This window comes from Neovison vison, chromosome 7, assembly GCF_020171115.1.
Source record: "Neovison vison isolate M4711 chromosome 7, ASM_NN_V1, whole genome shotgun sequence".
In the NCBI taxonomy this organism is placed as follows: domain Eukaryota; kingdom Metazoa; phylum Chordata; class Mammalia; order Carnivora; family Mustelidae; genus Neogale; species Neogale vison.
In genome coordinates this window covers 49,479,596-49,501,199 of record NC_058097.1, presented here as the reverse complement: position 1 = coordinate 49,501,199, position 21,604 = coordinate 49,479,596, and the positions used below count along the sequence as shown (strand labels likewise).

General features: G+C 46.6%; 1 protein-coding gene across 4 annotated transcripts; it reads right to left on the bottom strand.

The window, feature by feature from the left end:
* Window positions 1–1,274: 1,274 nt before the first annotated feature.
* On the bottom strand, window positions 1,275–7,471 carry LOC122911717 (sialic acid-binding Ig-like lectin 14). Of its 4 annotated transcripts, none has more exons than XM_044256700.1 (8): window positions 7,384–7,471; window positions 5,724–5,788; window positions 5,264–5,644; window positions 4,762–5,040; window positions 4,536–4,583; window positions 2,222–2,479; window positions 1,976–2,111; window positions 1,275–1,849 (listed from the first exon to the last, which is right to left on the bottom strand). In XM_044256700.1, the coding sequence occupies exons 2-8, from the start codon at window positions 5,758–5,760 to the stop codon at window positions 1,780–1,782; spliced, it is 1,209 nt and encodes a 402-aa protein (XP_044112635.1). In that variant the 5' UTR covers window positions 5,761–5,788; window positions 7,384–7,471; the 3' UTR covers window positions 1,275–1,779. The 4 variants fall into 4 exon arrangements, with proteins under 4 accessions (XP_044112635.1, XP_044112636.1, XP_044112638.1 ...); XM_044256701.1 differs by having other exon boundaries at window positions 1,275–1,789; XM_044256703.1 differs by lacking the exon at window positions 2,222–2,479.
* Between the last annotated feature and the right edge of the window lie 14,133 nt (window positions 7,472–21,604).

Genomic DNA, 21,604 nt, shown 5'->3' with positions numbered 1-21,604 from the left:
AATTATTGATACATATAACAATATAGATATATCTGAAAAATGTAAAACTGGGAAAAAAAATTCAGACCCTAATGCATATGTAATGCTTGAGTCCACTTACATAGCGCCCCAAAACTGGCAATACGGATCTGTATTGACAGAAAAGAGGGAGTTGGCATGCGTGTGACTCTGCTGACTTGAAGGAGCCTGGGACAAAGCCCAACACCTTCGGCACAGCGCTCGAGGCTCCAAATTTTCTGACCCTGCCTTCTGTCCTGCTGTGATCATGTCTCTGGTGCTCCCGGTCATCCCCGCCAAGTTACAGATACAGGTGTGCTCCCCTTCATCTGCCAGGGGGTCTCAATTCTTGGCCCATCTCCACCAGAGCTGCCTGCCCGCTGCCTATCCTTCCCATCTCAGTGGTGGGACCTGACCCCAGGGGTAGGGGGATGGAATCTGTATGTTGAACTTGGTGTTGGAAGCAAGGGTGTGCACACAGGTAAGCATTCATCTAGTTGCACTCCTTAGATTTGATTATTTAATCAATTTAAGTTAGACCTCCAAACACAATGAATACATAAAAAGTCTTCTTTAGACCATGTTCAACAAAAAAAGGATAGAAGGTTGAGACATAGTTTTGCTCTTGAAACTTCCACAGAGACATTAAACAGTAAAATCAATTTTTATGTTGCATCTTTAATAAAACTTTTATTTATAATTAAATGTGATGTTCTGTAGCAATTATTATGAGGTAGGTGTCTCTCATCTGGGAAAGAAAAGCTGTGTTCTTGACTCTATTATGCACTGTCATCTACACTGAGAGGGAAGTTTGGGAGACCAGAAACTCAGGGGTTAAGCAGGTCATGGGAAGTAAGCCCAGGGAGCTCCCTTACAGGGGCAGGGCTGGGGATGGAATGGAGGAGGGTGGGAGGGGTGGGATGGGCAGAGCCAGCAGGGAGAGGCAGGCTGAGCAGATGGAGACTGGCCGTTAGCAGAAACAAGGGGGCATCAGCTACGGTGTGTTTTTACTTCCTTTTTTTCTTAAAAAGCTTGCCATCTGGGGAGAGATGGTGCCTCCTAGGGCCAGCCAGTTTTTAGAGATGGCAAAGAGTTCTGCAGGAAGCTCACCTTTCAGATCAAACTAACCAATCCTCAGCTCGTGTCCCACAAACACCCTTTAAAAAAAGATTTTATTTATTTATTTGAGAGAGAGACAGAGAGAGCACAAGCAGGGGGAGGGGCAGAGGAGAGGGAGAAGCAGACTCCCTGCCCTGAGGGGGACTGAATCCGGGGACTCTAGGATCATGGGATCATGATCTGAGCTGAAGGCAGATGCTCAACCAAGCGATCCACCCAGATGCCCCAAACACCACTTTTCTCTAACTCATGCACCCTGCCCTAAATCACCAAGGACAGGTAGCAGACAACTAGAGCCACCCCTTTAGGTCAAGGGCGCCCAGAATTACTCAGACTAACTGATCCTGAACTATACTGCTGGCCTTGTCTTTCTCACACAAACCCCAGGAAAGGCTTTTGCAAGGCCTCCCCTGTACCTGATTCTGCCTCCCAGCCAAAACGTGTTGCTTCTTCCCACATGGCCCTGCAAGGCGTGGCATGCCCCATTTCCTTGGAAAACCTAAGTAGCAACTTCTGATGATGTTGGCCTCTCTGTGTCATTGCTCCTTCACCTCCCCAAATTAAAGTCCAGGGATACAGTGGAGAAGGTTTGAGTTGAGAGGTTCCAGGAAGAAGCTGACCATGACGTCTCATATCTGTCCCCCTGGGCTCCAGGTCCACACCTCAGTCCTGTCTTGAGAAGGAGAGAGGCTCACTCAGGCCTCTCGGCCCCGATCCCTGGGGGTCCCCACACCTGCAGAACCAATACGGGTCTCAGATCAGAGAGCTGCCATGTAGTTCTAACTCCAGGCAGGATGAGATGGCTCAGCCCCACCTGGACAGTCAGCAGATTTCCCGGGAGAGGGATGGGCCCGCTCACCTGGTGTAGTAGATCCAGGTGAGGCCATAGGCGAGGAGGAAGCCAGCCCCCATGAGGAACCCTCTGATCAGGGTGAGGACCAGGGGCCAGGAGCCCTCCTGCTTCTCACTCACACAGTTGCAGGAAGAGGGGCTTCCTGCAGAAGGAAGTCCAGAGGTTGAAGCTCTGTCCCCAGACCCCAGTCCCTTCCACATCCCAAACACCTGACCAGGCTGCACCCCTCCCCAAACCTGTATTACAACTCACTGCGCACAGAGAGGCTGATGGAGATGCGCTGGGAGCCCAGGGGATTCTGAGCCTGGCAGCTAAATTCCCCTTCATCTTCCACCCCTACGTGAACCAGCTCCAGGACCCCAGGCGCCGAGGGCTGGGAGGGGCTCAGGGCTTTGCCCTCCCGGGACCAGCTCAGCATGGCAGGGGGATTGCTGTCAGCAATGCAGACCAGGCTCAGGAACTGACCCTCCAAGACAGGCAGCGACATGCCGTTGCTCAGCATCTTCGGGACTGGGTAAGAGAGTCACCACCAGCGGGTGGAGCCGAGAGAGGCATTTCTTCCTCCCTCTTCCCACAGAGCCAAAGCGGGCAGCTCTGGCGGAGATGTGCCAGGAACTGAAACCGCCTGGCAGATGGGGGAAGTGCACTTGTCCCTGGAGCTTGGCGGGGACGACCGGGAGCATCAGAGACATGATCACGGCGGGACAGAGGGCAGGGTCAGAAATTCTGGAGCCCGGCTGAGGGCACTGGGCTTTGCCCAGAGGTTACTGGGAAGTGGTAGGGGCTATGAGCAGGGGAAATGCAGAATCAGTGCTGGGTCTACAAAGATCCTGCTGGGCCAAGTACAGCCTGCCATGGAGAGATATACAGGAGGCAGGGAGGCTGAGGAGCAGGCTGAGGCAATGGTCCAGGGTCCAGGAGAAAATTGGAGCTGGCCTGGGCCAAAGGCAAGAGGAGGGAAATGATTTGGGAAATGAAGTTCTCAAGACTCGCGGACTCATGGGTGCAGCTGGTGAGAAGGTGAGTTACCCAGAGTGGGGTCCAGACCCGCCACCGGGGTAAGTAGCAGACACAGAGAGGCATCAGCAAGAGGCAGCTGCACAACCAGCTAGAAAGTTGTGGGAGGCACCAGGACAGGGTCAGCATAGGGTTGGGGTCACAGGGGGAGACAGGGGACAGAATGAAGATGCCCAGGAAAGTGGACACAGAGAGCAACAGGGGTCCAGCTGGAGTTACAGGGACTGAGAACGTGGAAGGGTCCAACAGAAGATGAGGAAGGAGATCGGCCACAAAGGAGTGCAGACAGAAATTCAAGTGCAGGGAGCAGAACCTGGAGCCGCAAAACTCACAGAGACAGAGGTGGAAGATGAGAGGCAGAAGGGTAGCTGCCCAGGGCTGGGGGAGGGGCTGGGGAGTCAGTGTCTGGTGCGCATAGGGCACAGGTTGGAGAGAGTTCTGCAGGCGCAGCACTGAAAGCCTCCAACACGGCTGAGCTCTAGCCTTAAACATGGTGAAGACAGTAAGCTTTACGTTGTGTCTGTTTTATTACAATGATACATAAACTCTAGGGCCGCCTAGAGTGGCTCAGTTGGTTAAGCCTCTGCCTTGGGCTCAGGTTATGATCCCAGCCGGGGTCCTGGGATAGAGTCCTGCCTCCTGCTCTCTGCTCAGCGGGGAGCCTGCTTCTCCCTCTGACCCTCCTCCTACTCGTGTGTACTCTCTCTCTCAAAAATTCATAAACAAGGGGTGCCTGGGTGGCTCAGTGGGTTAAGCCTCTGCTTTCAGCTCAGGTCATTATCCCAGGATCCTGGGATCAAGCCCCACATTGGGCTCTCTTCAGCGGGGAGCCTGCTTCCTCCTCTCTCTCTGCCTGCCTCTCTGCCTGCTTGTGATCTGTGTCTGTCAAATAAATAAATAAATTTTTTTTAAAAATTCATAAACGAGTATTTTTTAAACAGACTCCCCTTCCCCTTCTACCCCTCTCCCCCATCTCTCTAAGGTGAAGAGATAAAATAAATCATTTTTAAAAGAAAACAACCATAAACTCTACAGCTAATGAAAAAAGGAAGAAGGTCAAAAGGCACCAACCTCAGTTATAAAATAAATAAGTTACATCCTCTCCTGAGGATGTAATGCATACGGTGACTATAGTTAATAGTGCTAGACTGTTTCTTTGAAAGTCCCTAAGAGTAGACCTCAGATGTTCTCATCACAAGGAAAAAAATTTGTGATGACGGATGTTACATAGACATACTGTGGTGATCATTCTGCAGTGCAAACAAATACCAAATCATTATGTTGTCCACCTGAAGTTAATACTGGTACATGTTGATTAGAATGCAATTAAAACGAAACATACATAATACACACAAACTAGTGGAAAAAAAGAGGCAGGAGCTGAAAACAATCCTGGGTCCTCAATGGGAGACCCTGGTGAGGTGGGGCAGGGGGGCAGACAGAGACTCAAGGGGCTGAGGAGTGAGGGAGAGTCTCATCTCCAAGCCCTGAGCCCTGAGCAGGCAGACCCTGTTCTCATCACAACCCCAGGCGAGAGGATCTTTCCTACCTGTGTAGTTTCCCTGCAAAACGCGCATGGTCATCAACTGTGGAGCGTCTGAGGAGGGAAGATGTGGTGAGGGGCAGGGTGGGCTTCAGCCCTTTGTTCCAGGAGCCCCATAAGTGGAAGGGATGGGCTTTCCAATTTCCCCCAATCTCCTCTGGAAAAAGGATCCCAGGACTGACCCTTTTCCCCTCACTGCTCTGAGGGACCCAGCCATCCCTCCAGCACTCACAGGAGACATTGAGCCTGATGGTTCTTTTCACGGTACCCTGACCTTCTGGCAGGTGCACCTGACAGGTGAGGTTGCTGCCATGGTCCTGCACCCTTGGGGTGAGGGTCAGCACCGAGGAGCGGAGGGTCTGGCGGTCCAGCGAGTCAAGAGCACCCCCCACCCAGAAGAAGCTGAGAGGTCTTCCTTCTTCGCAGGATCCCCGCAGACTACAGGTCAGGTTCGTGGCATAGCCAGACTTCATGGGCTCCGGAAAGTGGATGTCGGGTTCCTGTGTCAGGGCTGAGGAGGAGAGACGCAGGTGCCTGGACCCCAGGGAGCTGGGGACCCAGAGTGTGACCCTGACAGGGACGAGGGCCTCAGGGCACGAACTGACCCCGGGCCCCCATGTCTCTTCCCACCATCCCAGCCCCAAGACCTGGAGCAGGGAATGTTCCAGTGTCCTGCTCCTGTTCTAAGACGGGGGTCTCCACATCCCAGAGCTCTCCTGGGACCCCTGCCATACCTGCCACCTGCAGGTTCAGCTGCTTATCTTTGTAAGTGTATCTCCCATAGTCTTTCGCTATGTGGAACTTGTAGAGTCCCTGGTCGCTCCTCCTGGCCTCTCTGATCCTCAGGGAGCAGTCGTTTTCCCGGGGCTTCCTGATGAGGTTGAACCGGCCCCAGAACTCTGTCTTCACGAGTTTTGTTGGATCATTTGTAGCCACAGGCTGAGAGTTATGGAAGCTGTCCCCACTCCGGAACCAGTACATGTAGGGCCTCTCATGGGTAGGCCACGAGCTCCAGGGATAGGAGAAGGAGCAGGGCACGTATACACACAGACCCTCCTGCACCGTCACTGTGTCCTGCACTTGAAGCTCGTACCCCCAGTCCTCCTGCAGGGACCCTGTGGGGACACGGAGGCTCAGCTGTGGCTCTGGCACACCCCCACTGTGCCCTCCAGAGCTCCCCCTTGGCCTACTTACCCCCCCACAGCAGGGGCAGCAGCAGCAGGGACACCATGTCTGCATCAGCTGGTGTTCAGGTCCCTCTGTTGGGGAAGGAAATGGCCCAAATCAGGGGGTGAGGCCAAGGAAACCCCAACAGGAAGCTGCGTGTCAGAGCTATGGTCGTGGGATAAAGAGAACTTGGGCAGCAAGGACCATGGTGGGGGATGGGGGAGAGGGCTGAGAAATCACCCATCTTGCCTCCCTGCCATTTGCAGATGGTGAGAGGCTTGGCTAGGAGGATAAGGCCCCAGAACTGCGGCACTTTCCTAGTGCAACAGGGAGAGGGGCAGAGGGAGAGGGAGAAGCAGACCACTCCTGGTCAGTGGGGAGTCCGACACAGGGCTGCACATGTGGAGGCCGAGAAAAATTAAGGCCATCCCACCTCAGGTTGAGCCTTAGCATAAGTACAGCCATCTTAGCTTTGGCAGCCATCTCAGGCCCCTGTGACCAAGAGCTGAACTTTCCCCTACTTCACTTTAGTTCCAGGGACTCCCACCCTGTTTTAGTTCCAAGAAAGTCCCCCACCCTGCAACACCCCAGCAACAGCTAATCAGCTTACTGCAGAAAAGTCTGAAACTTCTCCCCCCAACCCCCCCACCCCACCAGCCTCTTGTAATGACCTATAAAAACCCCTGCCTTAAGTAGCCTCGAGGTCCAAGTCCCTACTCCGCTGTGTGGGGTATACTTTTTTTTTTTTTTTTTTAAAGATTTTATTTTATTTATTTGAGAGAGAGAGACAGTGAGAGAGAGCACGAGCGAGGAGAAGGTCAGAGAACGAAGCAGACTCCCCATGGAGCTGGGAGCCTGATGTGGGACTCGATCCCGGGACTCCAGGATCACGCCCTGAGCCGGAGGCAGTCGTTTAACCAACTGCGCCACCCAGGCGTCCCTGTGTGGGGTATACTTGAGCCCAAGCTTAAGCTTGTCAAATAAATCCTCGTGTGATTGCATTGGTGCTTGGCTCCTTGGTGGTCTCTCGGACATGAAAACTGGGGCACAACACATGCAGGGCTCCATACCAGGATCCTGAGACCACGACCTGAGCTGAAGTCAGACACTTCACCGACAGAACCACCCAGGCGCCCCGTCTCTTGCCCTATGTTTGCACAGGGAAGAGAACACCACCTGGCCAGTTCCCGGGGATCAGAACCTCTGGGCACTGGAAGAGATCTGGAGCAAATGCATCATCACATGATGGGCCTCTAAGGAGAGGCTCCCGGGCTGAGGGGCCAGGTGGCCGTTCCTGCCCCTCTGTCAGGAGAGAAGTTCTCAGGGACAAATCCATTGGTCCACGATAGTTACAAGAGATATGGCTCCCACCAGTGACCCTGAGGCCTCCTGCCCTCTTGGATTTTGGTCCCCAGTCCCACCATAGTCCTCATCCCAGGCAGCCTCAGACTATGGCCTTGGTGTTGATGCAGAACTGACCTGAGAGCTGGGCATTTGGAATGTGGAAGTTGAGGGCATGGAGTTGGAACCCAGATGTCTACCCACTTACCACCCACCCTGCTCGACTTTACTAAATTCTCCTAACCTCTCTGTGCCTCAGTTTGCCCATCTACAAAATGGGGACACTACTACTGCTGTGTGACATTAAATGAGTTCATGCATGCTTAGGACAGTGCCTGGTACTCACTGAGCATTTATTTGTTCATCCAAACGTTATTTCCTGGAACTTCCCATGTGCCAGGCCCTGTTTTAGGGCTGGAGATAAAGCAAAGGGTCAGCTCTGAGGATAGAAAAGATGAGTCAGAAACTCTAGTTAGAAGACAAACAGTTAATAAAAAATTTTAAATGCACTATTACTGAGAGAGTGATATATTTTAGGGGAACCCCCCAAAAAACAGAAAAACGTAAGAGGAATCTTTAAAGACTGCTGAAATTTAAAAAAAAGAAAAGAAAAGAAAACTGTGCCTGGGGCAAGCCTCATGGATAAGGTGACATCTGAGTGACGATGTGGACAAAGTGAGAGATCCAGTGGGCACCCATGCAAAAGGAACCCATTGTGAAAGACTAGTGCTCTCGGTGTTGGGCTGGCAGAAAGGGCTACTTAAGATGGCGAAAGTTCCTGCCACAAGACCTGAGCTCAGACAGGAGAACAAAGGCCCAAGCAGGAATCTGAGACCCCCACCCCGGGCTCCAGTGGACCAATGGGACCCCGACGAGCAGGCGAGATATCCGAATAAGGGAAACTTGCCAAAAGACCCCTGAGTTCCCCTTGAGACCCCTTAAAAGCCCCCTCCTCCCTGCCTTGGGCGTGACTTCTGCCACTCTGCTTTCCAGAGCCGTGGAACCTCGCCTGAGGGTGCCCATCTCCTCCTGGCGCAACTTTCCTGGCTCCCCTTCTCCTGAGCCCTGAAACTTCGCCGGAGAGTGTTTTTAATAAATCTTGCCTTGCACCCACTTTGCCTGGTGTTGTGTTTATCTCGCTGGAAAAACTTTATACTCGCAAGTCCTAAGTGAGGGTAGGTGTGTTGGCAGACGACTGGATGACAGCATAGCAGAGTGAGCCATAGGAAACGTTGAAGGAGAGGAGGTCTGAGAGTTAGTTACCCTAGGTCAGCTTCTGAAGAGCTCTGGAGGCTGCTGTAGGAACTTGAATTGTACTCTGGGTGTATTAGTCAGGGTTCTCCAAACAGAACCCATTGGATCACATCCTATGCATATACAAAGAGATCTATTGTGCGGATTTTGCTCCTATGATTATGGAGGTTGACAAGTCCCAAGATATGCGGTTGGCAAGCTGGAGACCCAAGACATCTGATGGTGAGTTCTAGTCCAGAGACCAGCTGGCTTGACACCCAGGAAGAGCCAATGTATCAGTTCAAGTCCAAAGGCACAGAAAAAAATGATGTCCTAGCTCAAAAGCAGTCAAGCAGGAAGGGCTCCCCTTAGTTGTGCCAGGGTCAACACTTTCCTCACATGCAGGTCCTAACTGATTGGATCAGGCCTACCATACTGGGAAGAAGAATCTGCTTTAAACAATCTACTGATTTAAATCATTGGCCATTGGTGATTTATTCAACTTCCAGCCCCTTTCCCTCCCTGGAGGTCAAAGGGGTGGGACTGAAAGTCCCAATCCTTCAGCCAAAGCTCCATTCCTTTAGCAACCAGCCCCCACCCTTAGGGGCTATCCGACTGTCACCTCATTAACATAACAAAAGACACCTTAATTGTTTTCAACACTTAGTAAATTCTGAGGCTTTTAGGAGCTCCCTGCTGGAAATGGGGATGGATGGACCAAAGGTGCATATTTCTTATTATAAATCATAGTATCACAGGTGTGAAGGGCAGTGCAGGACTTGAGCAGAAAAGGGACAGGATCCAATTTGCTTTTTCCCCTGACCTCTTGCTTGCTGGACTGAGCCCAGACTTCTCTGGGGCTGTTGTGTTGCCCTGCTTGTGAGATGGGAGTGCCCAGGTCTGGGTGGACATGGTGGGTTGGTGGGAAGTTGATGGCTAGCAGCATTTGTTGGTGTATCAGATCCATATTGAGAGAGAAAGAGAAAACTCAACAATACCAATGTGTTTCTCCCGAGTGGTTGCAAGCTGCAAGCTGCCATTGCAGGAAAAGGGAAAATCTTTAAGAGATTTTTAAAGAAGAAATTCGGGAGCTCAATCTCAGACATATTGGGTTAGAGACACACAAGTGGAAAAATCAGACAGAGGGTTGCTTGATCTGTAGGTCTATAGCTTAGAAAAAGTCCAGCAGCACCCATGAACTTGGAATGTCACCACACGGATCATATTTAACTGTGGGCCTGAGTGTGAACACACACTGCACGAGATAAAACAGAAGAGAGGTGAGGACCATCTCCAGTGGGCATCAGACCCACCTTCCTGCTGAAAACAACCACAAACAGAAAGGGAAAATCATGGCAAATCTGAAAACTACTGAAGGGCTGACAAGTGTAAGGTTTTACAGGAGAGATACACATGACACCAGGCAAGATAGGAGAAAGGCAACCTTTATTAAAGATGCCCTCGGGCGAGGTTCCTCGACTCAGGAGAGGAGAGTCGGGGAAGTTGCGCTGGGAAGGGGTTGAGTGAGCTTTTATTGGGTTAAGATAGGGCATAGGTTCACAGTCATATAAGGTAAGGTATTTGGTGCTTGGAGGGTAGGAAAGTCCTGATGTTCCTGTTTCTCATATAGGTATCACTTATGTAATACCTATGTGAGGTTTACTTATGGTGACATGTCCTCGGCATGTCCTTCTGGCAGGAGAGTCATGGGTAGAGGAAGAGGGTGGCCAGGAAGATGGTGGCCCGGCGGCCATTTTATTGTTCCTCCTGCATTCCCACAGCTGCCGACCTAAGAAAATTTTCAGCGTGAAATCGAGGACAGGGTAGAAACCAGACAGGGAAGGGAGGCACCGAAGCTACACATTAGCTGGGTGTGGCTGTAAATGGAATTGACTCCTTAATTTCTCTTTCTTCTCTCTCATTGTTAGCGTATAGAAACACAACTCATTTCTGTGCATTGATTTTATATCCTGCCACTTTGTTGACTTCCTCTATGAGTTCTAGCAATTTTGGGATGGAGTCTTTTGAGTTTTCCAGAGAGTAAGATGCTACTCTTAGATAAAAACCGGGATCTGAACAGTCAAAAGACTGACCAACCAACCAACCAACAACAGAACAACGGCACAGGAAGACAGAGCCATGAGGGAGTGCTGGGGACCCAGAAATGTAGGGGAGGCCATGGGGGTGAGGAAAGGCACCAAACCATGAGATACCTAGGAATAAACATAACCAAAGAGGTAAAGGATCTGAACTCAGAAAAATATAGAACCCTCATGAAAGAAATTGAGGAAGACTCAAAGAAATGGAAAAACGTATCATGTTCATAGGTTGGAAGAACAAATATTGTGAAAATGTCTATGCTACCTAGAGCAATCCATATATTCAATGAAATCCCTATCAAAATACCATCAACTTTTTTCACAGACCTGGAACAAATAATCCTAAAAATTATATGGAACCAGATAAGACCCCAAATAGTCAAAGGAATGTTGAAAAAGAAAAACAAACCTGGTAGCATCACAATTCCAGACTTCAAGCTCTATTACAAAACTGAATCATCAAGACAGCATGGTACTGGCACAAAAACAGACACATAGATCAATGGAACAGAATAGAGAGCCCAGAAATAGACCCTAAACTCTATGACCCACAAATCTTTACAAAGCAGGAAAGAATATCCAATGGAAAAAAGACAGACTCTTCAACAAACAGTACTGGGAAAATTGAACAACCACATGCAGAAGAATAAAACTGGACCATTTCCTTACACCATGAACAAAAATAGACTCAAAATGGATGAAAGACCTATATAGGAGACAGGAATCCATCAAAATCCTAGAGGAGAACACAGGCAGCAATCTCTGTGACCTCAGCCACAGCAACTTCTTGCTAGACAGGTCTCCAAAGGCAAGGGAAACAAAGGCAAAAATGAACTATTGGGACTTCATCAAGATAGAAACTTTTTGCACAGCAAAGAAAACAGCGACAAAACCAAAAGATGATCAACAGAATGGGAGAAGATATTTGCAAATGACGTATCAGATAAAGGGCTAGTAACCAAAATCTATAAAGAACTTGTCAAACTCAACAGCCAAAGAATAAATAGTCCAATGGAGAAATGGGCAGAAGATATGAACAGATATTTCTGCAAAGAAGACATCCAAATGGCCAACAGACACATGAAAAAGTGCTCAACATCACTCAGCAGCAGGGAAATACAAATCAAAACCACAGTGAGATTCCAATTCACACCAGTCAGAATGGCTAAAATTAACAAGTCAGGAAATGACAGGTGTTGGTGAGGATGCGCAGAAAGAGGAACCCTCCTACACTGTTGGTGGGAATGCAAGCTGGTGCAGCCACTTTGGAAAACAGCATGGAGATTCCTCAAAAAGTTGAAGATAGAGTTACCCTATGACCCGCAATTGCACTACTGAGTATTTACCCTAAAAATACAAATGATCCGAAGGGGCATGTGCTTCCCAATGTTTATAGGAGCAATGTCCACAATAGCCAAACTATGGGAAGAGCGCAGATGTCCACTGACAGGTGAATGGATAAAGAAGAGGTGTTATTTATATACAATGGAATACTACTCAGCCATCAGAAAAAGAAATCTTGCCATTTATAATGACGTGGATAGAACTAGAGGGTATTATGCTGAGTGAAATAAGTCAATCAGAGAAAGACAATTATCATATGATCTCACTGATATGGGACATTTAAGAAACAAATCATAGGGGAATAGAGGATAAAATAAAACACGGTGAAATCAGAGAGGGAGACAAACCATAAAAGACTCCCAATCATAAGAAACAAACTGAGGGTTGCTGGAGGGACGGGGTAACTGGGTGATAGATATTAAGGAGGGCACGTGATGTGATGAGCACTGGGTGTTATAGAAGACTGATGAATCACTGACTTCTACCTCTGAAACCAATAATACATTATATGTTAACTGAATTTAAATAAAAATAAGTTAATTTTTTTAAAAAGCAGTATCTTGGGGTACCTGGGTCACTTCAGTCTGTTGGGCATCTGATTCTTAGATTTGGCTCTAGTCCTGATGTCAAGGTCATGGCATCAAGCACTCTCTCTTTAAATTTAAATTTTTAAATTTAAAATAAATTTAAAAATCTTTTAAAAATAATAAAAATAAAAGCAGCATCTTGATTTCGTTTTGGAGGATGACCATCCTCCTATCATCAACTCCATTCCCTACACCAGGGGTGAATCTGTGAACTGACACTGGCCAGTTGGCATATTTCATCACTGATAACTCTTGTCAATTTATCAGGACCTGGATGAGCCTATATCCAATTGCCTCAGAAGAGTTTCCAGGACTTCTGCTAGACCTTTGAAAAAAATGGCTGCTCTCTTTCCCCTGGGGTCTTTGTTTTTTTGTTTGTCTGTTTAAGATTATTTATTTATTTATTTATTTGACAGAGAGCGATCACAAGTGGACAGAGACGGTGTGGGGGTGGTGAGGAAAGTAGACTTCCCACTGAGCAAGGAGCCCAATGCAGGCCTCGATTTCAGGACCCTGAGATCATGACCTGAGCGGAAGGCAGAGGCTTAACCCACTGGGCCACCCAGGTGCCCCTTTCCTGAGGCCTTTGAATGGGAAAGATTCAAGTCTCGAGCTCTCAGAACCCAATACTGGACTTGAGCCTACCTGAGAACAAAGCCCACAGAGGAAAGCAGAGCTATGGGGGTAGCAAATTTTTAAAAAAGGATTTCAGTGACATTGACCAAGCTGTAGAACCCTCTGTGCCAGAAGCCAGCATATTTCAAAACTTCAGCTAACAGAGTGTGATACAGTTTTTTATAATAAGAGATATATATTTGGCCATTGTCCCAGTTCCTGGCACAACATCCTAAAGCCCTTGGAATTTCCTAAGCGATGAGAGGGGATAAATAGGCCTTTTGCTCTGCTAATGAAGTGACTTGGAAAGCACCTAAGGGTGGGAGATGGTTGCCAGGGGAAACAACCATGCAGTTGGAGTGTTGGGGCTTTCTGTCCCAGCCAGACTCCCAGGGAAGGGAGAGGGGCTGGAGGGTGAGCTCAAATGCCAATGCCCCACGATTTACTCACTCAAGCCTATATAATGAAGCCTCTATATAAACCTAAAAGGATGAGGTCCAGAGAGACCTTTCAGATGGTTGAACCATAACGCATCCACATGCCACCATTCAGGGTCCCAAACTCCACAGGGACAGGAAAGTTCCTTTGTTCAGGACCTCACCCTATGTACCTTTGATCTGTTGATTTGTATCCTTCGATATCCTTTGTAATAAACTGGTAATCTAGTGAGTGAACAGTTTTCCTGAGAATGTGAGCTGCTCTAGCAAATTAACTAAACCCAAGGAAGGGCTCCGGAAGCCTCTGATCTAGAACCCGTGGCTCAAGAGCACAGGTGACAACCTGGGACCTATGACTGGTGTCGGAAGCAGGGGAAGGGGGCAGCCTTGTGGGACTGAGCCTTTAACTTGTAGATCTGAGGCTATCTCCAGGTAACTAGTGTCAGAATTAAGTTGAATTGCAGGACACTTCGCTAGTGTTGGGGAATTTCCTGAATGTGTAAAGAGAAGACCCACATATTGGAAATCAGGAATAGAACTGTAGTGAGTTAGTACTATTTTCCCCTCCATTAGGCCAGTTTGAACTGGATTGATGGTACATGTACCTGAAAAAGTTCTAACACAACCTCCCCTCTAACCACCGTGCCCATACCCCCTTACCTACTCCGCCTCAGCCCCGGAGGCTGCCCAAACCTCCCCGTGAAACTCAATTTCACAGCTCATAAGCCTCTCAGGGTCTTTCAGGAAAGACACTGACATATGCTCATGCATAAGCCCGTTTCTGATGCCTATCAAAATCAGATGAACATGACCAAACCCAATTGTAGAAATAAAAACCAATCTTAGCTTGCGCTTCCATTAAAAACAAAAACAAAAACAAAAACAGAGGGTGGCCACTTAAACGAAATGGGGGAAGGGAAGGGGAAAGGGGGAGGGAAAGAGAGATAAAGAGAGCTCCTGAGTGGGCTTGCTCACCACTCTCTATTTTTCCTCTTATTAAGAACATTAATCCCATCACGGGGGTTCCACCTGCAGGACCACATCTAAACTTAACCACCTTCCAGAGGCTTCCCTCCAGCTGATCACACGGGGGTTAGGTCATCAACATATGCATTTAGGATGAATTTAGGATGGGAGGACACATAACAACCAACCAACCGAGAGCAGGTAGAAGTTACTTATTCAGAGCTCACTATAGGAAGGGAGTCAACCACCATCACTGGCACTTGGGCAGGGACTTGAAGGCGGGCAGAGGATTGGGAAAGCTTCACTGAAGAGAAAAGAGAAGACTTCCTGGTTGTGTGTGTCCTGGTTGGAGGCTGTTGATCTGAGGAAGCTGGAGGAGGGCTAACTAGAAGGGAGGCTCCCTAACTGACCGGTTAGGGTACACATTGGCTTTCTCTGTTCGGTCCTAAATTGAGAGCAGGGACAAAAACCAGGGAAGCCATCAGTTATTAATCAAGTCCTGGCCATGTGTGGCTGCTCGATACAGGGGTTAGCGTTTGGTGTCCTGAATCCATTGTCAGAGATGTGGTGTGATTTCCCACAAGTCTGATTTGTCGGCAGCAGGCTGGCTTCCAGGCTGGTGGCTTATGGGTGAGAGTTCTGTTTTTACATATGTCTGAGTTTCCGCCCCTTGCATATGCAGTCTCTCAGCGTATAGAGCAACAACCACACTCACAGAGGACCACACAGTTCATCTTAGGGAGAGGACCTACAAACTTCCTTTTCAGAACAAATCAATGGCCTTTTGGGGATCTAAACAGAAAGCCAGGATTAGCCGGGAGCTTGGGCTAAAGAGTAGGCTAATATAACTCCACCTGATAAAATCCTGTGACCCCCAAGACTGGCTGAGAGAAAGACTGAGGGCAGCATCGGTGTCAGTGGCAGTACAGGTGGTAAGGACGGAAGCCGGACTTCTTAGGAGAGATGTGATAGGAGATGCAGCTGCTATGAGGCCCCATGGGGTAGGGATGGACTGTGCAGGTTAACACCCCCTTTAGGTTACTTTCTTTTCCGTGGGGTCATTCCCCACTGCTGTCCCCGAATGTTTCATATGTTACCCATAATACCATCGGATTAAAGTGCTAAAGAATGCAAGAAGTTTTGCTTTCTTTTCCCATATTGGGGAAAAGGACATCACAATGCATGTGATGATTAGGAGAATGGCATCATCTCCAGTAATTCTCCAAAATAATATGCAGAGTGGGCAATGCTGTATATACTGTACTTTTGTGGCATGGGGCCTCCAGTTATAGTCTCTAGATTTTAAAAAAACTGGGGGGCTGCAGGATTTAGGGGACCTCTGGTTTGTTCCATGCATGATGGCTAAAATGACTGAAGGTATCAATCTGGTGCACAAAAGCTGGACATAACTGAAGGTGACAGAAGGAGGTGAGAACAATTGTATCACCCTCTGCATTAGGACACAGTCCAATGCAAAGAAGCTAAAGTACAGGGAGGACATTTTGTGAGGTGCCACCTAGCATAGGTGTCATATGCAGGAAGGACAGAGGCCACACTTCACCAGCAGTGGTTTCAGGGCCAAAGATAAAACCAGGCAATTGTGAAGAGTCTCTCTCCCCTTCACTTGGTTTCCAACAAACAGGCTAGGTCGTATTTGTGTTTTGTTTGTTTGGACTGGTTTGGAAATATTTTAACAAATAAACTTAAAACATTTCAATATTGGGAGATATATATATATATATACACACATATATATAATGTTGTATATTAAAATATAATATTATAATAGTATGTATATTATGTACATATTTTTTAAATTTATTTTTATTTTTTAAAGTAGGCTTCATGCCCAGCATGGATTCCAACATGGAGCTTGAACTCATGACGCTGAGATGAAACCTGAACCAATATCAAGAGTCAGCTGCTTAGCGGACTCAGCCACCCAGGTGTCCCTCAAGATATTTTTCTTTCTTTTTTTTTTTTTTTAATATTTTATTTATTTATCTGACAGAGAGAGAGACATCACAAGTAGGCACAGCAGCAGGTAGAGAGAGTGGGGGAAGCAGGGCCCTCCCCCTCACCGAGTAGAGAGCCCAATGCAGGGCCCCATCCCAGGACCCCAAGATCATGACCTGAGCTGAAGGCAGAGGCCCAACCCACTGAACCACCCAGGCACCCCAAGATATTTCTTCAGAAATTAAAAGATCCAGTATTCTCGCCTGGTAGCAGTCAGCCGGGGCTGCACAGGAACTGACTGCCTTTATACCGCTGTGCTCCCCTGCACCATGCACCAATGCCTCCTTCTACTAAAGCCAAATGCAGGGACCATCCGTCAGGTACTTTCCTTACGCTAGTCTGCCCCACTTATTTTCTGTACTGCCTTGTCGATTTGGGGGAAAACCCCTCAGTATCTGGTCCTGGTTTGAGGAAGTATTGCTATCCTTAAAATATTGAATATTCAAATTAAATATTCAAATTGAATGACCTAGCTCTTACTGAGGGCTTCTTTAATTTCTCTCAGCAACATTTTCAGTTTCAGGTGTCAAGGTCTTAATTTGGTTAGTTTTACTTTTAAGGAATGTCGTGATTTGGGTTGCTTTTTAAAATGATATTTAAAATTTTTTTAATAAAATGATATTGTATTTTTTATTTAATTTTCTGACATTTGCTAATACAGATATAGAAATCATTTCTGTAGGTGGACTTTGGTTACAGTAACTCTACCGAATTACATATTAATTCCAGTAGTTTGCTTGTCTGTTTTGAATTTTCTATGTAAATGATCTTGTCATTGGAAACAATGATGTTACTTCTTCCTCTCCAATTACACTGCCTTTTCCCACTGCTTCATTGAAGCCTCCAGTAGTTTCATCACAACTCTGAGTAGAAGGAATGAAAATAGAGACCCCTGGCTGGCTCAATCAGAAGACAGTGTGACTCTTGATCTTGGGGTTGTGAGTTTGAGCCCCATGCTGGGTGTGGAGATTACTTTTAAAATTAAAAAAAACATGCTCTCTCTCACTGTCTCTCTCTCTCAAATAAATAAAATAAAATCTTAAAAAAAAAAAAAAAGAAAAGAAAAAGGGACGCCTGGGTGGCGCAGTGCTCAGGGCGTGATCCTGGAGTCCCGGGATCGAGTCCCACATCAGGCTCCCAGCTCCATGGGGAGTCTGCTTCTCCCTCTGACCTTCTCCTCGCTCATGCTCTCTCTCACTGTCTCTCTCTCTCAAATAAATAAAATAAAATCTTAAAAAAAAAATTTAAAAAAAAACATATATTTTAAAGAAGAAAAAGGAGGAAGAGGAGAAGGAGGAGGAAGAGAGAGGAAGAGGAAGGAGAAGGAGAAATAGAAGAAGTGAAATAGACATCCTTGTCTCTTTCTTGACCTTAGGGAAACAGCATTCAATATTTCACTATTCAGTGTAATTAAAGACAGTGCCATGTAAATACAGTGATTCCTGTGTCATTCACCAAAACATTCTAGATGATAGTTTGCATTTATTTACACACAGGTTTCTAAAAAAATTTTCATTCATTCGTCACAGCTTATCATCTGGAGATCTCTCCATAATCGGAATGTCCGCCCTCTCTTGAAAATGTTGATGATCTGGCACTCCCGTGTGACAGAAACCAGCTGGGACCGAGCAGGACCTGCGGGCTTTATTGTGGGGCATTCTCCCAGCAGGTGCTGTGATCTCCTTGGACCTGGGGCCAAAACCCAGATACCGTTTTTCAGTATACCTGCCCCATTATTGTCCTTTACCCCATGTCTCCTAGCTCATTTTCTATACCTGCCTTTCTGTTGTGGGGCTTAGTTTTGCATCCGCTGGGAAAATAGATGCACTGCCCCATCAAGCCAAAAATTCCTCTAACCAGAGTTTCACTCTTCATTTCTCAACAGTAGACCCTACCCTGTTCAACCGGAGCGGGGGAGGCAATCAAGGTCCAAGTCTGCCCCCTGCTGGACAAAGTGCTCTCAGCATGGTAGGCCGGTAAAGCAGGGAGTGAACAGGATTCCCAACTTAGACGTCTAATAATGCTCCAGCTCTCTCTTCCAACACAATTTTGACAAAGAATAAAGAAGGGCGCCTGGGTGGCTCAGTGGGTTAAAGCCTCTGCCTTCAGCTCAGGTCCTGAGTTCGAGCCCCACATAGGGCTCTCTGCTCAGCAGGGAGCCTGCTTCCCCCCACCCCCTGCCTGCCTCTCTGCCTACTTGTGATCTGTCAAAGAAATAAAATCTTAAAAAAAAAAAAGAGACAGGAATCCATCAGAATCCTAGAGGAGAACATAGGCAGTAATCTCTTTGATATCAGCCACAGCAACTTCTTTCAAGATATGTCTCCAAAGGCAAAGGAAACAAAAGCGAAAATAAACTTCTGGGACTTCATCAAAATCAAAAGCTTCTGCACAGCAAAGGAACAGTCAAAAAAACAAAGAGGCAACCCACGGAATGGGAGAAGATATTTGCAAATGACAGTACAGACAAAAGGTTGATATCCAGGATCTATAATGAACTCCTCAAACTCAATACACACGAAACAGGCAAACACATCAAAAAATGGGCAGAAGATATGAACAGACACTTCTCCAATGAAGACATACAAATGGCTATCAGACACATGAAAAAATGTTCATCATCATTAGCCCTCAGGGAGATTCAAATTAAAACCACATTGAGTTATCACCTTACACCAGTTAGAATGGCCAAAATTAACAAAACAGGAAACAACATGTGTTGGAGAGGATGTGGAGAAAGGGGAACCCTCTTCCACTGTTGGTGGGAATGCAAGTTGGTGCAGCCTCTTTGGAGAACAGTGTGGAGATTCCTCAAGAAATTAAAAATAGAGCTTCCCTATGACCCTGCCATTGCACTCCTGGGTATTTACCCCAAAGATACAGATGTCGTGAAAAGAAGGGCCATCTGTACCCCAATGTTTATAGCAGCAATGGCCACAGTCGCCAAACTATGGAAAGAACCAAGATGCCCTTCAACGGATGAATGGATAAGGAAGATGTGGTCCATATACACTATGGAGTATTATGCCTCCATCAGAAAGGATGAATACCCAACTTTTGTAGCAACATGGACGGGACTGGAAGAGATTATGCTGAGTGAAATAAGTCAAGCAGAGAGAGTCAATTATCATATGGTTTCACTTATTTGTGGAGCATAACAAATAGCATGGAGGACAAGGGGCGTTAGAGAGGAGAAGGGAATTTGGGTAAATTGGAAGGAGAGGTGAACCATGAGAGACTATGGACTCTGAAAAACAATCTGAGGGGTTTGAAGTGGGGGGGGGTGGGAGGTTGGGGTACCAGGTGGTGGGTATTATAGAGGGCACGGCTTGCATGGAGCACTGGGTGTGGTGAAAAAATAATGAATTATGTTTTTCTGAAAATAAATAAATTGAAAATAAAATAAAAGAGCATGAAAAAATTATAAGGAGAAGTGCCCAGCTGGCTCAGTCGGTGTAGCATACGACTCTTGATCTCGGGGTTGTGAGTTTGAGCCCCTCTTTGGATGTAGAAATTACCTAAAAATAAGATTTTCTTTTTTTAAGATTTAAAGATTTTTAAAATTTATTTGAGAGAGAGCGAGGGATCACAAGTAGGCAGAGAGGCAGGCAGAGAGAGAGGAAGGGAAGCAGACTCCCTGGCGAGCAGAGAGCCCGTTCCAAAGACCCTAAGATCATGACCTGAGCTGAAGACAGAGGTTTAACCACTGAGCCACCCAGGTGCCCTTCTTTTTTTGAGAGTATTTTAATTTATTAACTGCATCACACACACACACACACACACACACACACACACACACAAATCGTAGGCTGTAGCAGCTTCCCACTTATAAGGAAATTAAAGAAAACTTATATAAGCAATGATAAGAAAACAATAAAAATGGAGCTAGTAAATCTAGGGTAAATTATTAAAGAGAAAACAATGACAATGAAAAATTAAAATGGGACTTAGAAGCATAAAGTACAATGGTTGGCACACAGAAAATAAAAACTAGTGCACAGATTCCAAGTTCAGGAAAATCACACAGGATGCAGGTGAAAGAACCAAAAGGTGGAAATAGTGAAAGGGAAAGTGAGTCCTGGAGGAAATTTTCCAAAACATAAGTTGCAAAAACTCTTCTTAGGAAGAGATTGAATTTGTTAAATAGATTGGTAATTATGAAATAAACTGACAGAATCAGATTAAGTTATTTTATTTAATTTTAAAAGATTTTATTTTTAAGTAATCTCTACACCTAACGTGGGGCTCAAATCCATGACCCCAAGACCAAGAGTCGTTCACTTTTCCAACTGAGCCAGCCAGGTGCCCCATACTAAATTATTTTAAACTATCAACACACAGACGATTCTGACTCAAAGTAAACTAAATATAAAAACTAAAACTTCCCAATTATTTGTATAAAGCCAGCACTATAACTCTAATATGGTAACACACCATGGCCAAAGGGATCTCCTAAAATGCAGGTGCCTTTCCCAACAATAATCCCCTTATATAAGATTATTTCTTTAATTTAGAAGTCTATTTGGGGTGCTTGGCTGGCTCAGAAGGAAGAGCACATGACTTGATCTCATGGCCAAGAGTTCAACCCCCACACTGGGTGTGGAGGTTACTAAAAATAACAAACTTAAAAAAAAAAGTCTTTCAAATTCTACTTACCTACCTATCTGTCAGGTCACATAAAACAAAAGTAAGTTAAATGCTTCCTCGCAAAACACTGCATTGGCTTATTCCAAGGTCTACTCCTTATGGGTAAGGAGAACAAAAGCAAAAGGAAAGGCAGAGGGTCACCTGGGTGGCTCAGTCAGTGAAGTGTCTGCCTTCTGCTCTGGTTATGACCTTAGGGTCCTCAGATAGAGCCCTTCATTGGGCTCCAAGCTCAGCGTGGAACTTGCTTGAGATTCTCTCTCTGCCCCTCCCACTCATGCTTGCTCTTTCTCTCTCTCTCTAAAATAAAATCAAATAAAAACAAAATCTTTAAAAAAAAAAAAAAGGTATATAAATAGTCACTCCCCACAACGCTGGTGAAGCTTTTTCTGCTCACAGGTCCTGTCCCTGTGCTTTAATAAAATCACCTTTTTTGCACCAAAACCTCTCAAGAATTCTTTTCTGACCATTCACTCCTGGACACCACATAAAATCACATCACTTGGACCACTTCACTCTGCCATCTTTACACATTCCCAAAGCAATTCCTTCTAGTTCGAAGTCTTTAAATACTATCCAATATTGATAACTCCCAAATGTGTATCCTCCTTCTGGTCCTCTCCCCA